The 12815-nt window shown below is 39.4% G+C and overlaps 1 protein-coding gene across 1 annotated transcript in view; it reads right to left on the bottom strand.

Annotated features, from left to right (window-relative positions):
- The window catches only part of CNTN6 (contactin 6), a 128546-nt gene that overhangs the window by 53270 nt on the left and 62461 nt on the right, over positions 1-12815 (bottom strand). The window contains exons 5-6 of the mRNA XM_013958275.2: positions 10092-10295; positions 8318-8420 (exon numbers count right to left, since the gene is read on the bottom strand). Of these exons, the coding sequence (XP_013813729.2) occupies positions 8318-8420; positions 10092-10295 (307 nt within the window). The remainder of the gene's footprint in view (positions 1-8317; positions 8421-10091; positions 10296-12815) is intronic.

The following is a 12815-nucleotide window of genomic DNA, read 5'->3' as shown; positions in this document are numbered from 1 at the left end:
GTTACATTTTGAATAGCTTTTTATAGAAGCTTTGACTAAATGCTGACTACTTTTCCCTTGGAAGCAATGTCAACAAGCAAACACTCAGCACTAAACTTTAAAATAACTTTCATGTAAATTAGAAGCACGTATTGTCCTTCTCTGATACTCCCCAGTATCTCTGGCTTTGCATTCCAACTTACAAAGCATTTACTGCTTGTTAGCTGAGGCCGTAACTGCTCACACTTCAAATTATTTAGGTCTCTGGTTCAAATCCTTGTTTATTGACCAGAGAAACTAAGTGACTAATACACACTGGAAAAAATTAACCTAACACTGGCAAACTTAGGCCTAAACACTGCATCTTGAGTCTGTTTGGCCACGGCGTTCATGAGATGACTCACAGATAGCAAGAATCAGGACCCGTAAATAGTGTGAGTGCTGGTCCAATTACGTGGATTGAACAACTGGCCAGATGTTAACAGTGTAAGTACGGGTGCATAAGCAAAGGAAAGACTACATAAAAGACAATTTAGAGCTAGACCACTCTGAAATATGATGAGTAACATTTAATATCTGCTTATTTCTGCATTGCATTATAAACACAAAACAGAGCAGGTACACTGGAAGTTAAGCATTTGCTGAATGCAGGTGGAAGTTAATAAGCTAGGCAACAGCACCTCTAAGCTATCCCTCCCCCTGCTCTATAAAACATAACTGTAGACAACAAATTTAACCAAGGGATCTCCAAGAGCTACTTAAGGAACATAATAGTTTGGCTAGCTAACCTTTTTCATCATGATAACTGAGCTGCCTGTGGAAGTGGTTTGTAACTACACACAATCTGTTCCAGATTTTGAAGTTAGCCCTGTATGATAAATATACTCATACACACGCACTATTTGTATTTATACAAAGTTCTGACTTGCACATGACCCCTCCAATACAGCTGAGCAATCTACTGTTAACAAGAGAGCCTGGGATATGCCAGACTTCATAAACCAGGGAAAGAACTGGAAAGAACAACTGAGATTTTATTCTTCTATTTACTATCTCGGTACAAAACCTAAACAGTTACTTAAATCCCCAAACTCTTCAGACAACAGTAGCTGCCATCACCACCTTTATTATTTGTCCTTCACTACGAGACAAAAACCTATTCTTTCAGGTGCAAATCTGTTTAATATTATTCCTTACTAGGAACCTCAGGAGGTCTTGCCCATTTTTTGTCAAATGCAGTAGTTGGTCTATTAAAAGGTGCTATTTCCCCATAAATCTTGTATGGTATCATTCATGCAGAATTTCTGTAAGCCAGATTACTTTTTAACCATTTAAAAAAAACGCAGCTATTGTACAGAACATGGCTGTCCCACTATCGCCATGATCAAGTCAAGAAGATAACTAGAGGTATTTGCAGTCCTGAAATAGATTGATAGAGACTGTTGATGACAAAGGAGAGCATGGCCAGTTTTTAAAGTGCTATTGCATATTAAACAATAGATGAATAGTACAATAGAATCATGCAGTGCACTGAATGCCAGAAGCACTTAACTACTTTCTTCAAAGCTACTTCTGGATTTTTCTTTTTTGGGGAACAAACAGATAAAAGAAACCCAACAACAATGTGTGAGAAAAACAACAATTCGATGCATTCATTCATGCTCCACTACCTGGAAGTGCTTCATCTAAATATTTCCTATTCTGTAGCCTATTTCACCTTAGTACAGACTATTCATGAATAAGGAAAGTCTGCAGCTGACACCAAGGCCACAGGCAGGACTCTAGAAAAAGGTCTCTTCTGTCAACTTGTCAAGTCAAGTTTACCAAGGTTTGAGCTGAAGATGCTGTCCTGTTTTCCTTATTGGTACCAGATAGTTATAATGACTTCCTTAGGGATGTTTCAAGGCAAACTCTTCTCATTTTTGGCCCTATCCTTCATAACAAGGGTGTTTCAAATTTACATTCTCTGATGTTAACGATAGCAGGATGACAGATATAAAACTCAAGAGTTTGGTTCATCAGCATAGCTCTATTTAAATATGTAATTGCAATAAATACTTAACAGCATTTTGTTCTCCTGTTGAGGAGACTGCACTAAGTGGCCTAGTTTTATCAGAAGAGAGAATTCATTTGTTAGGACAGCAGCTCCTCTTCAACCTGAATTACAGGTTAAATGAATGTTGCAGACTGCAGGAGGATCAGTATTTCAGCTGTGTGACTATCACCCATAAAAAGAACCTTCATTATCAAGGTAGTTTGAGAAGGTCTGCACTTCTTCATTGGTTTTTCTGATACTCCATGATCTTAGGCTTTCCAGCATCTTCAATCACTATATTTTGCAGAAGGCAGGCTTTTGCCTGGTTTCACCTTCTTCCTATGTTATTTACATTTTTACAACAGAAGCCCTTAGCAGCAACCTATTAGTGCAGACCATATGAAACATTAAGATAAAAATCTAAATGGCTTTGAAAAGAGTGAATTTAAAATTCATTTTAACGAAGAGGAATTATTTTGTTACATGCTATTTTTATTTTCAAGTTGATATTTTAAGAAGTGAAACTGTCCTTTAAGTATAGTAAACATATACAAAACTTAGTTTAATAGATACAGCCTTGTGAATTCTTGTAGGATTTTACTGCATAAGCGCAGTGTATCAAAGGCCAGCATCTGACATTGTTACAGACTAGTACCTTCCAATGCAACAGACTTGGGGTGGTCCTGCAACAACAACAACCACCTTCCTTTTCATTTCGTCAATGCCAATAACCAGATTATAATAGGTAATTGTTTGAGGCTGCAAATTTTCACAATATCTGAAAAGCAACAAATACTCTCTTCAAATTTATTACACTTAATAAACAGCAAAGCCTTACTTTCACCTGAGTAAATAAGAAAATAGTGCATAAATACTAGTGTCTTTGTACATAAATCTGTAGTTTATTTGAAAGCTTCAGAGCATCTAGAAATACTGGGCACAGATACTAATTTTTATTTATGTTCTACCATACAGATGGCAGAATCACAAATCCATAAGTTACCAACTCGGACAGAAAAGGAGATGGAAGATATTTTTGGTTGCGACAAGACTTGTCACACTGAACAAGAAATTAATTTGTCTGCTGCATTACACCCTGCACCAAAATGAAAGTTCCATCTTTTTCCAACAAAGTCTCCAAAGCCAGCTGATGCATTGCATTTGTGCCTCGTCTTTCATGCTATGCATCTGAGGGCTCTTCATAATAAAATTAAATCTGCAGCTTAGATAATGAAGACCATGCCTAGTTAAACAGGTGAGACAAAGCTGAGATTTGAAAGCTGCTATCATGTCTGCATCAACTTCTGACACACAGAAGAATTATAATTCAAGGGGCATGTATAGTAATTAAAATACACAGGCTTCTAACCATCTTGCTATATTATTTGGGAAGCAACAAAGAAGCAAAGTTATCTGAAACCTGATATTGCTACTCATTCTGAGGCAGCAGCCTGAGGTCTGAATGTCATTGGAATCAAGATGCTCACCAAAACTCATTTGAGAGAGGATCTTCCAGAGGTTCCAGTTTACCACTTAAGGTACAAATCCTAACAATTATCAGGAGCATGGGTTAAAAACAGCAAGCTTCACTTGAGGCAAAACTGACTCTCATGCATATATATTTTTCAGACCTTCCAACTGATCCTTCTATAGCAGCTTATACAAAGCCCTCGAGGATATACTAGAGTAGCCATTTAGTCAAGAAGTCAGCCCTGGTATTTTTATGCAAATTGAGTGAAGTTGATCACATCTGGAATCCACTTGTGACTACTCAATTATCTTCGTTATACTAACAATCAGTAGGAAAAAAAAAACCCCAACACTCTAAATACATTTAGAGGAAGATGTGGCATCTTCCAACAAGCAGCAGCTTATTCTAGTTAAAAGAAATCCTGTTACATGATTCACATGCACTTAACCTCAGCTGACAATGACCCAACTGCAGAGATTCTGAACAAATTACTGCTTCTCCATCTTGGAGAAGAAGATGAATATATATATTTACATAAATAAAACAGATGCAGTTGAATTCATGTACACATCAGACATGGAAACTATTGTTTTTGCTCCAGATCCTACTCTTACTTCCACAAGAGAAAGTTTTGGAGGCCTACAGAAAAAAGCATAGTAACTGAACTAAACATAATTGTAAGCAACTCCCTTCCCATGACACAAAGTCTCCTCAAAGACAGAATGAACGATTTATATACACGCTATGATTAACATAGCTTGATCCAAACCATGACTAAGTACTGGCATAGTATTAAACACTGCCAACATAATGCATATTACTGTAGAACACAGTCTCATTTCTTCTAATTAACTGCCATAGACTACAGTATTTCAAGTAGCCAGACAGCTATTTCCTACCTCAGTTTACTGTCCAGTTAAAGAATTAAATAACATGCAACACACATTTTGGTCCAAGTTCTCTGCACCAATCATCATATGGATGCACACTACCTAAATTCCTTCCACCCCCCATCGTATTTCCAACAGTGAAGACTGATTCACCTACTAAAAGCCTCCCTTCTACTCATTGCTGCTGTTCTACAGAACAGGATTCACAGTCAAAGCTGACCGAAGCACTTTTGACCATTTGGGTTCATCACAGGCAAAACAGTCTCAACTGCTCTAGCGTAACTGATCACCCGCCTTCCCCCAGTCTCGTAATTCCTCAGATCTCCGAAGGGCTTTAGGGACCATTTCATCATATCCTCCCCCTTTTCCTTCAGGAACATCCAGCCGCCCCAGCAAGCAGGGCAGGAGCACTGAACACTGTTTTAGTCCTTCTTGACGCCCTTCTCGAAGCCGACATCCTCAGCCTCGCCCCTGGCCACGCTGCTCACCTCGCACCTGCCTCCCAGCCTGGCACAGCGCGCACAGGTCCCTCCTTGACCAACAGGACATCGCACCGGCGGGCACCAGTAACCGTGCCAGCCGCCCCGCAGCTCTCGTGGCCCGCTCCCGCGAAGGGGCCGTTGGGGGCTCATTCCCCCCCCCCCCCGAACCCCTCGGGGAGGCGACGGCCACCGAGGCGGCGCGCAACGGCTCCCGCCCGCCGCTCCTCACCTCCGACTGCTCCGGCCTCCTCACTCGCCGCCTCCGCCCCACCGGGCGCAGCTCCCGCACAGCTGCGGCCCCGCCGACAGGAGCGCCGCCTACCCAGGGCGCGGCCCCACCAGCGCCTCTCCGCAACCCCTCCCAGCGCGGCCACCGCCCCTTCCTAAAAGCGCCCGGGCAGCCGCGCCGCGCCGCGCCCTCCTCTGATTGGTTGCCGTTTTGGCGCCCAGGGGCGCTACGCGCTCCTCTGATTGGTTGCCGTTTGGGCGCGCGGTGCGCTGTTCCAACCGTTAGAACCGGTTGGAACCGGTTGTGACCGGTACAGGGCGGTCTGTGGTCTCCTGGCGTGTAGGGCCCCCTGCGGCGCCCTGCAACTGAAACCTTGCTGTTTCAGGTATGAGTGGTTTTGAGCTCTGTTCCTGAGAATAAATACCGACTCTTTGGCTTCCCCATGTTTGTTTTCTTCAAAACAAATTGGGGTTTATAGCTGGACTTGAAGAGCATTTACATGTCTTAACCACGATGTTTTAATGTAAGATGCATGAAAAGAGTTTTGCAACAGGGACTGCACTAAGAATACTTCTTCATGGAGAGCTTCCTGAGCTCTAATAGTTCTCAAGCTCTCGAAAACCTACAATGTGAGGTATGTGGAATGTATCTGTTTCTAGGGGTCCTATAGTCTTGTTGAAGGAGTACTTCTTAATTATATGGTTTTGAGTTCTGCCAGATAAAAAGTCTTAAAACTCAGTTGTAATTCTCTTTTCCTGTGTTTGTGCTTAAAATGTGGAAGTGCTTTTTGAGCAATGTCTGATAGGTATGATTTGCTGTTCCATATAGAGAAGAGATGCTGCTTCTCTAAATACTGTGAAAGTACTTCCATTTAAGACTTTTGGAGACCAAAACTGCAGCAGGATGCCTATAATCTGCCTCAGATGTGAGGGATCTGTTATTCATAGCACAGAGGTAGTAGCAGCTGACAGCATTGTCTGAACCAGTGGACTAACAGTATGAATATAGAAAATTATGGATAATGGGAATGTAGTTCTGAAATCCAAGAGAGATAATAACCATTAGTGCTTGTGGCAGATCAGAGGTGTAGCTCAACAAATGTCGAGCTGAACTGATTTTAACATAAACGGAGAATAGTAGGAACTAGAGTTTTAGTGGAATTTAGTCATCTAAAGGTACAGATGGCCACACTGCTGCATTTATATGGGCCTAACCACAATTGTAAACAGCTGGAGGTAGGCTCCTCAGAGCTTTTAGCAGTACCACTAATCACCTACGCACCTCTAAATATCCAGCCTTATCTAGTAAGTTAAGATTATTTCACCTGCAATCTTTTTTTCGTTCCTGCTTTATTCATATATAAATGCTAGTTATGAAAGAATGCTTTTCCATTGATTGTCATGTTAGTGAAAAATTTGGTACAAGGCTCTGCTCAATCAGAGAGGAGAAGAAGCACGCTGAAAACAACAGTACTTCTAACCTGTTCCAAAAATCTATAAGGAAAAAATTTTCCAGATGCTCCATTAAGGAGTCTTTAGTCATAAACAGCACCTATCCACTCTACATAAAATCCACTATATGCACATTATTAGTATGATATCAAAAAATTGTGTGGAAAAAGGGTTAGTGCACATGGATCACTGGTGTTTACTCATTGGAACCTGGGGGAAGTATAGCAGCACTGGTTTCAGCTGCAGTCCTGTGTATAAGAAGTAAATGTATATTAAAGATGCATTAACCTTCTCAGTCATTCCATTTTCTATGCACAGGATAAAAGGTACTGTACTTGCTGAGGGATTTCATTATCCATATGTCCTTTTAGTCCACTTTTTTTTTTCTCCTAAAAAAGTGCTTAAAATGGCAAATCCTGTGTGCCGCATTAGCATGACTCGTCTTCACCCTTCAGTAAGAAGGCACTGTTTTGTATGTATCATTTACTCTGTTTTTGAAATGCTTTAATGTAGTCAGTGTATCTTTATTACATGCATTCCATGCAACAGATGGAAATATGAAATGACAACTTGAAATGTAAAGCCTGCAGTGACTCACACACAATTAAAGAAGTATTTAAAGAGAAGTAGCTTGACAGTATTTGGAAGGGAAAATAAGCTTTAGCAGAAGTGTTCCAGTCTGGTACTTGTTTTGGTCTCCCCCCCCCCCCAATAAAAAAAAAATATATCCCTGCATATACCTCTGAATATGGCTCTGTAGAAGTATTCTTCTTCCTCCTTAAATAAAAATTAGTCCTAAGATTAGTTTATATAAAAATCTCATCTGAAAGGAAAGGCCATTTCTCCTCTTATTAACTTCTGATTTGCTTTATTTCTCTACTTCTCAATGTAGCTTCCACAGGAACATTTGATTAATTTGTGCTGTCTGCAAGTCGGGCTTTTAACCTCTGGGAAAGCTCTAAACACTTTAAAAGCTTACAGCCTTAAAAAGGATTGTCAAAGTGAACTTAAATTAAATAGAGGTCAACAATCTAAGGTTATTTTAGCTTTTCTAAAGAAAGTGTACGCTCATTGGAGAGACTAGTTTTCTTAGACTGGTTACATTTATTCAGTTAACCGTTGCTCTCTGAATACAGAGCACCCCTTGCTGTTTAAATGCACTACTACTTATGTAAATGAACACTACAGCATAAATAGAATGGGCAAAATATAGGCTACTGCAAGTCCAAAAGATTTTAGCAGGAAGGGCTACTGCTAAGACTGCTTAGGACTCTACAGCATCTTTGTGGAGAAGAGAATGATAAGAGCTATATGAAGCTCTGCTGAATTCATTCTAGACAGTCCATTACTATGTGCTCTTGAATTTCAGCCCATTTCTCCAAGTTTCATTCTTAACAATGATGTCACACAGAAAACATACTCATATTTTGATGCACATCCACACAGATTTGATGTGAATCTGCAGTTAGACCATGGAATGCTGAAAACTCAGTCTATTCTTAGTCCAAAGTAAACTCTTCAGGATTATAATCTGTGTGTGTTTGTTTGTTTTTTCTTAATTCAAACTGCAACTAAGCGAGCTTCAGTTTTGAGATTTTCTTTCTCATTACATTGGGAGCATGTTGCACAGAACCAATCATAAACCAAGATAAAAAAAAAAAAAGTTTCACAAATTCACATTCTGACAAAAAAATTCTACTCTGCCATTTAGAAAGAAACATTATTTTTCACTGTAGAACAGTGTTAGAACCCGCATTTTTATAAAACCCAAAAATCTTACTTTCCGAGGGCAAAGCATTCCAGTTTAACAGATGAGCCCTTCGCTGCATATGTTGTTTCTGGAAAACGTACTTCAATCTTTGGTTCATACTCCCCCATCACACCTGTTGAACATCAAAACAGCTAGCACTCCAGTTGCGTCTCAGGCTTGTCTAGTACAACAGAATTTCAGTGTAAAAGAAAGAATGGTATTAATAGCATTAGAGCCTTATGTTCCACACATGAGAATCAACAAGTGATTTCCATGGAGCGGGCTTGGGCTTCTGGGTGAAATCCAAACCTATGCTGAAAATTTATGTTAAATCTGTAAGTTCTTTGCATCTGAGACTAAAATGCATAACCGAGTTCTGTATATACAGGTATGTTTTACTAACACATTATTTAGGGAGAATTCAGGGCTCACATCTCTCGTGACCTTAATACTGGTCACTTTCATGAATGGCTGCTTCTCAGGATACCTGACAGGTTATGGATGCAAGTGAGAATAATGGAACTCTGTCTGAAATGCTTCTAAAAAATTTAGAACTTCTTTAAAATATCCAAATGTGAGCTCCAGGCTCCAGAATAGCTGATGTAACTACATGTAACGATCACATTTGAAAATCTGGCTGAACATCTGATAAACCATAGATAATCCAGTATCAGGTTAGGATATTTAATTTTGCAACAGGTTAGGGATTGCTTCAGCAAACTAAACGTTTAGCTGAACTTCTTAAATGTGCATTCATCTTTCAGTGTAATTCATTGCAATAGGAATGATGAGTATGAATCAGATATTCTCCCTCACTTAGTGTTTTTGCCCATATCCCACACTGAAAATGAGTGGATACTTGTTTCATATTTGACAAGGATCTGACTAATATAATGTGTACTATTTTGTGCAGTTGCTTTAGACACTACTTGTTTAGGACCCAATCCAGAGGCCACTGAGGTGAATGGGTGGAGATAAAAAGAAGAGATTGGGAGAGATTGATAGGATGAGACCTGGACAAAAGGAATAAAGGTGTGGTAGATGGAAAGGAATAAAATAAGGAGAAAGGAAGATCTTAAGCATTTATACTCAGTTTGTAGCAAATTAACTTTTGAGCTTTGGAACTATAACTTTATTTTGGTCTGATTGAATATGTCATAAAACAACACAGTCTCTGGCAGAAGTATTACCTATAATATATAGTAGATTTTTATTTATTCTAAAAGCATAACCCTCTACAGATTTTTGTTACTATTCATCAAGACTGCTTTGAAAACTGTATCAGTATATTGAAATTTAGGTGAGCAAATTTATAAAATAAAGTTTGTGTAAAAATTCTCAGGTATGTATCTCTCACTGGGAACATTTAATTAAAAGCGTTGCGAAAAAATTTTAGTGTGTGTGAGTTTTACTTCAGTGACTCACTTGAAACAGTTTTCTAGATTAGATATTTGAGCTATATCTAGATTATTAAATTTAGGAAGCTTTGCCAGTTTAAAATCTGAACACAGGTAACCATGGGATTAAAAATATTAACATAATATTTGGCATTCTCTTGGTATTTTCCAGTGACATTGAACATTATCTTCTTGTACATGTGCATTATCTTGCTGTTCCTGTCTTAGCAGTTCAAATCGCATTTCAATCCAATGGAAAAAGTGGAATTGTGCCCACTGAACAGCTTTTTACTGAGTTCTTTACGTCCACCAGGATTTATAGCGGTATCAATTTCAAATAATTGATGAATGACTAGTTAGTGTTTTGTTCTGGGTTTTTTTTAGATAAGCATGCTAAGATAACTTACCATCACTGCGGAGAATGAGAGGAGTAGGTGGCCCTTGTACACTTTGTTCAGCTTTAGAGTTAGTTACAACACAAGTATAATTGCCCACATCAGATGGCTCTACTTTGGCGATGTACAGATTTCCTGTTTCTTGTGAAACAAAGCGACGGCTGTCTTCCTGAACATATAAAGTATTATTGTTGAAGATCCATGCATAGGACAAGCCTAAAAAACACCAAATACTTATCATGTATCCTTTTCATTATAGTCTACTTCATATTAGTGCCTAAGTCCAAGATAGCCAGTTGAAAGAACCAGTCAGTTACAAGGCAGACCATTTGGGATGAAGAAATTAGTTTAGGCAAGATAAGCATTGCTTTAGTCTTAAACTCATTTCAAGCTACTTCAGAAGATCACAAAAGTTTTTGTCCCCTGATACTTTTCATTTTCCTACATCAGTGTATTTTTAAGTAGGAATGGCAGTGCTGGAATGCCATGAGAAAGCTGTTTTAGTAAATAATTTCTATTTATAGCACTTTCACTTTGAACATCAGAGGTCCAATTGCTGGTCGCACAACATTATGGCTCTCTTCACTCAGACTGTGGAGAAAAGAAGCAGGTGACCTGGAGCTTTATCATCAGATTCTCAGGAAGAGGAAGAACTCAGTCTCACACAACTGTTTCAGAGAGTTTTATTTAATATTCACTCCTATTGCACATTTGACCCTTCTGATCATCTCTAGCTTTCTCATCACTTTCCATATTTGTGTGTTGTGTTTCCTGTCCTGTTTTGGATTCCTTTCTTAACCCTTTTCTACCACCTTCTTTCATATCGTCTTTCATAATACATACCTTTGAATAGTCCACCTTGGCAGGACAGAACTCTGAGTGGGTTAGTCATCTGAGGACCTTGGTTCTCAGAAGCGCTTTTTGGACAACCCCTGCTATGCTGCTATTGGTATCTTAGCAAACTAATTTGTGGCTTATAAAACTTTGCACTGCAATGTAGAATGAAAACCCTCAGTTTTCTGTCAGCCCCTAGCACAGCTGCTGCTCCTTCTAGTTGCCTGGCATTTGACAGCTGACTGCAGCATTTGGTCATATTCCAGCAGTGGCACAAGTAATACTGAAACTCTTTTTTTAATAAAACACAGTAAATCAGCAGTTTCAAGTTTAGTTTTTCTTAACTGAATGTATAATTCATAAGCTAAGTGTTCTGCCGACAGCTTCATTTTTACACATTTCCCCCATCAACAATCCCATTTGAAAAAAATTATTTATGCCCCCCCCCCCCCCCCCCCCCAGTTATGACATTGCTACTGTGTGGTAATCTGTCTGCAAACTCTGATAGTTTTGTGGAGTTTTATGTTGCCATCCTCTAACACTATAAGACTATCATTAGAAATGACGTGTTTCCAGGGAACAGTCAGTGACTCCTTCTGTACTTGGCTAAATTCTGCAGTAGGCTGCTTTTACTATAGCCATTGTACTAGGCTTTTTTGATGTACAGTTAACCCAGAGGATGCAACAATTCCTGAAGTAGTGTACTACTATGCATGTATTACATTCCATAGGATGGTTTAAAAGTCCTTTATGGGCATTGGAGCAGGTTGCCCAGAGAGGTTGTGGAGTCTCCATCCTTGGAGATACTCAGAACCCAACTGGACACAGTCCTGGGCAACCTTCTGTAGCTGCCCCTGCTTGAGCAAGGGGGGTTGGACCAGATGATCTCCAAAGCTTCCTTTGAAGTCCAACTATTCTGTGATTCTGTAATCAAAAGACATATTCCTGCTATAGGAACTGGTGATAAAGCTTGAATTAAAAGAAGCTAAATTCTCTGTGCAGGACAGACTGCATGAATCCTAATAAAATCTGTTAAAACTTTATGCTATAGAGAGCTTCTTCATGAGGTCAGTCTACAAACTGAGCTCCTGAATTAGCAAAAGAGCCAGTTCTTGTCTCTCCTGATTTCAGTTCTTGGCAGTTTCCAGTTGACTTTAGCTTCCAACGTTTCCATTACTCTCTCCGTCTGTCCGTACTGCACTACTGCCTTAGGGCCTGTTGATGAATTTTTCCATTAACTGGGAACAAGTGCAAGCCCTTCCTTTTCATATTTAAATCCTTTTCTCCCAGTATAAGGGATATAAACACTACCACTCTTCTAACTGCAGATTCATCATCACCAGCCCCTGGGCCTTACTTGCCTAGAGTCTAATTCAGATCCACTAAATTCTGTAGAAGCCCTAATTTTAATTGACTTCAATGGGAATTAGATGAAATCCAGAGGGGGGGGGGGGAGAGAGAGAGAGAGAGGAAAAACCAAACTTTGGAGCTCAAACCTTGGTCTCTTCTATGGCATAACACTAGCAGCCTACTCCCTTATAAGGTATATTTTCTTAGAAAGTTACATTAAGCTAAAATATTAAAAGATGTAATTGATTAGAAAATCTAATGTTGCATTATAAAAGAAGCTACTATTACTTAACCATTTCAATTTTGGGTCAGTTGGAATAAATCAGATTTGTAGCAGACCCATTAAATGAGCAAAAGAAAGGAGTAAAAAGCCCATGCCATCACTTTTAGGGTTACATTCATTTGCATGAGTAAATCAGTGGCTGAGCAGAGTCTGTAAAAATAATACCGAAGAGAAAATAGTAGAGGCATAGAGGGGAAATTACAAAAAATAGTAATTGTCTAATGAAGTCTAGCTAAAATGAACACTTGAAAATTGTTACTGCAAGCTGC

The sequence above is a fragment of the Apteryx mantelli genome, chromosome 12 (genome assembly GCF_036417845.1).
Source record: "Apteryx mantelli isolate bAptMan1 chromosome 12, bAptMan1.hap1, whole genome shotgun sequence".
NCBI classification, from domain to species: Eukaryota; Metazoa; Chordata; class Aves; order Apterygiformes; family Apterygidae; genus Apteryx; species Apteryx mantelli.
This window is presented reverse-complemented; position numbering and strand designations above follow the sequence as displayed.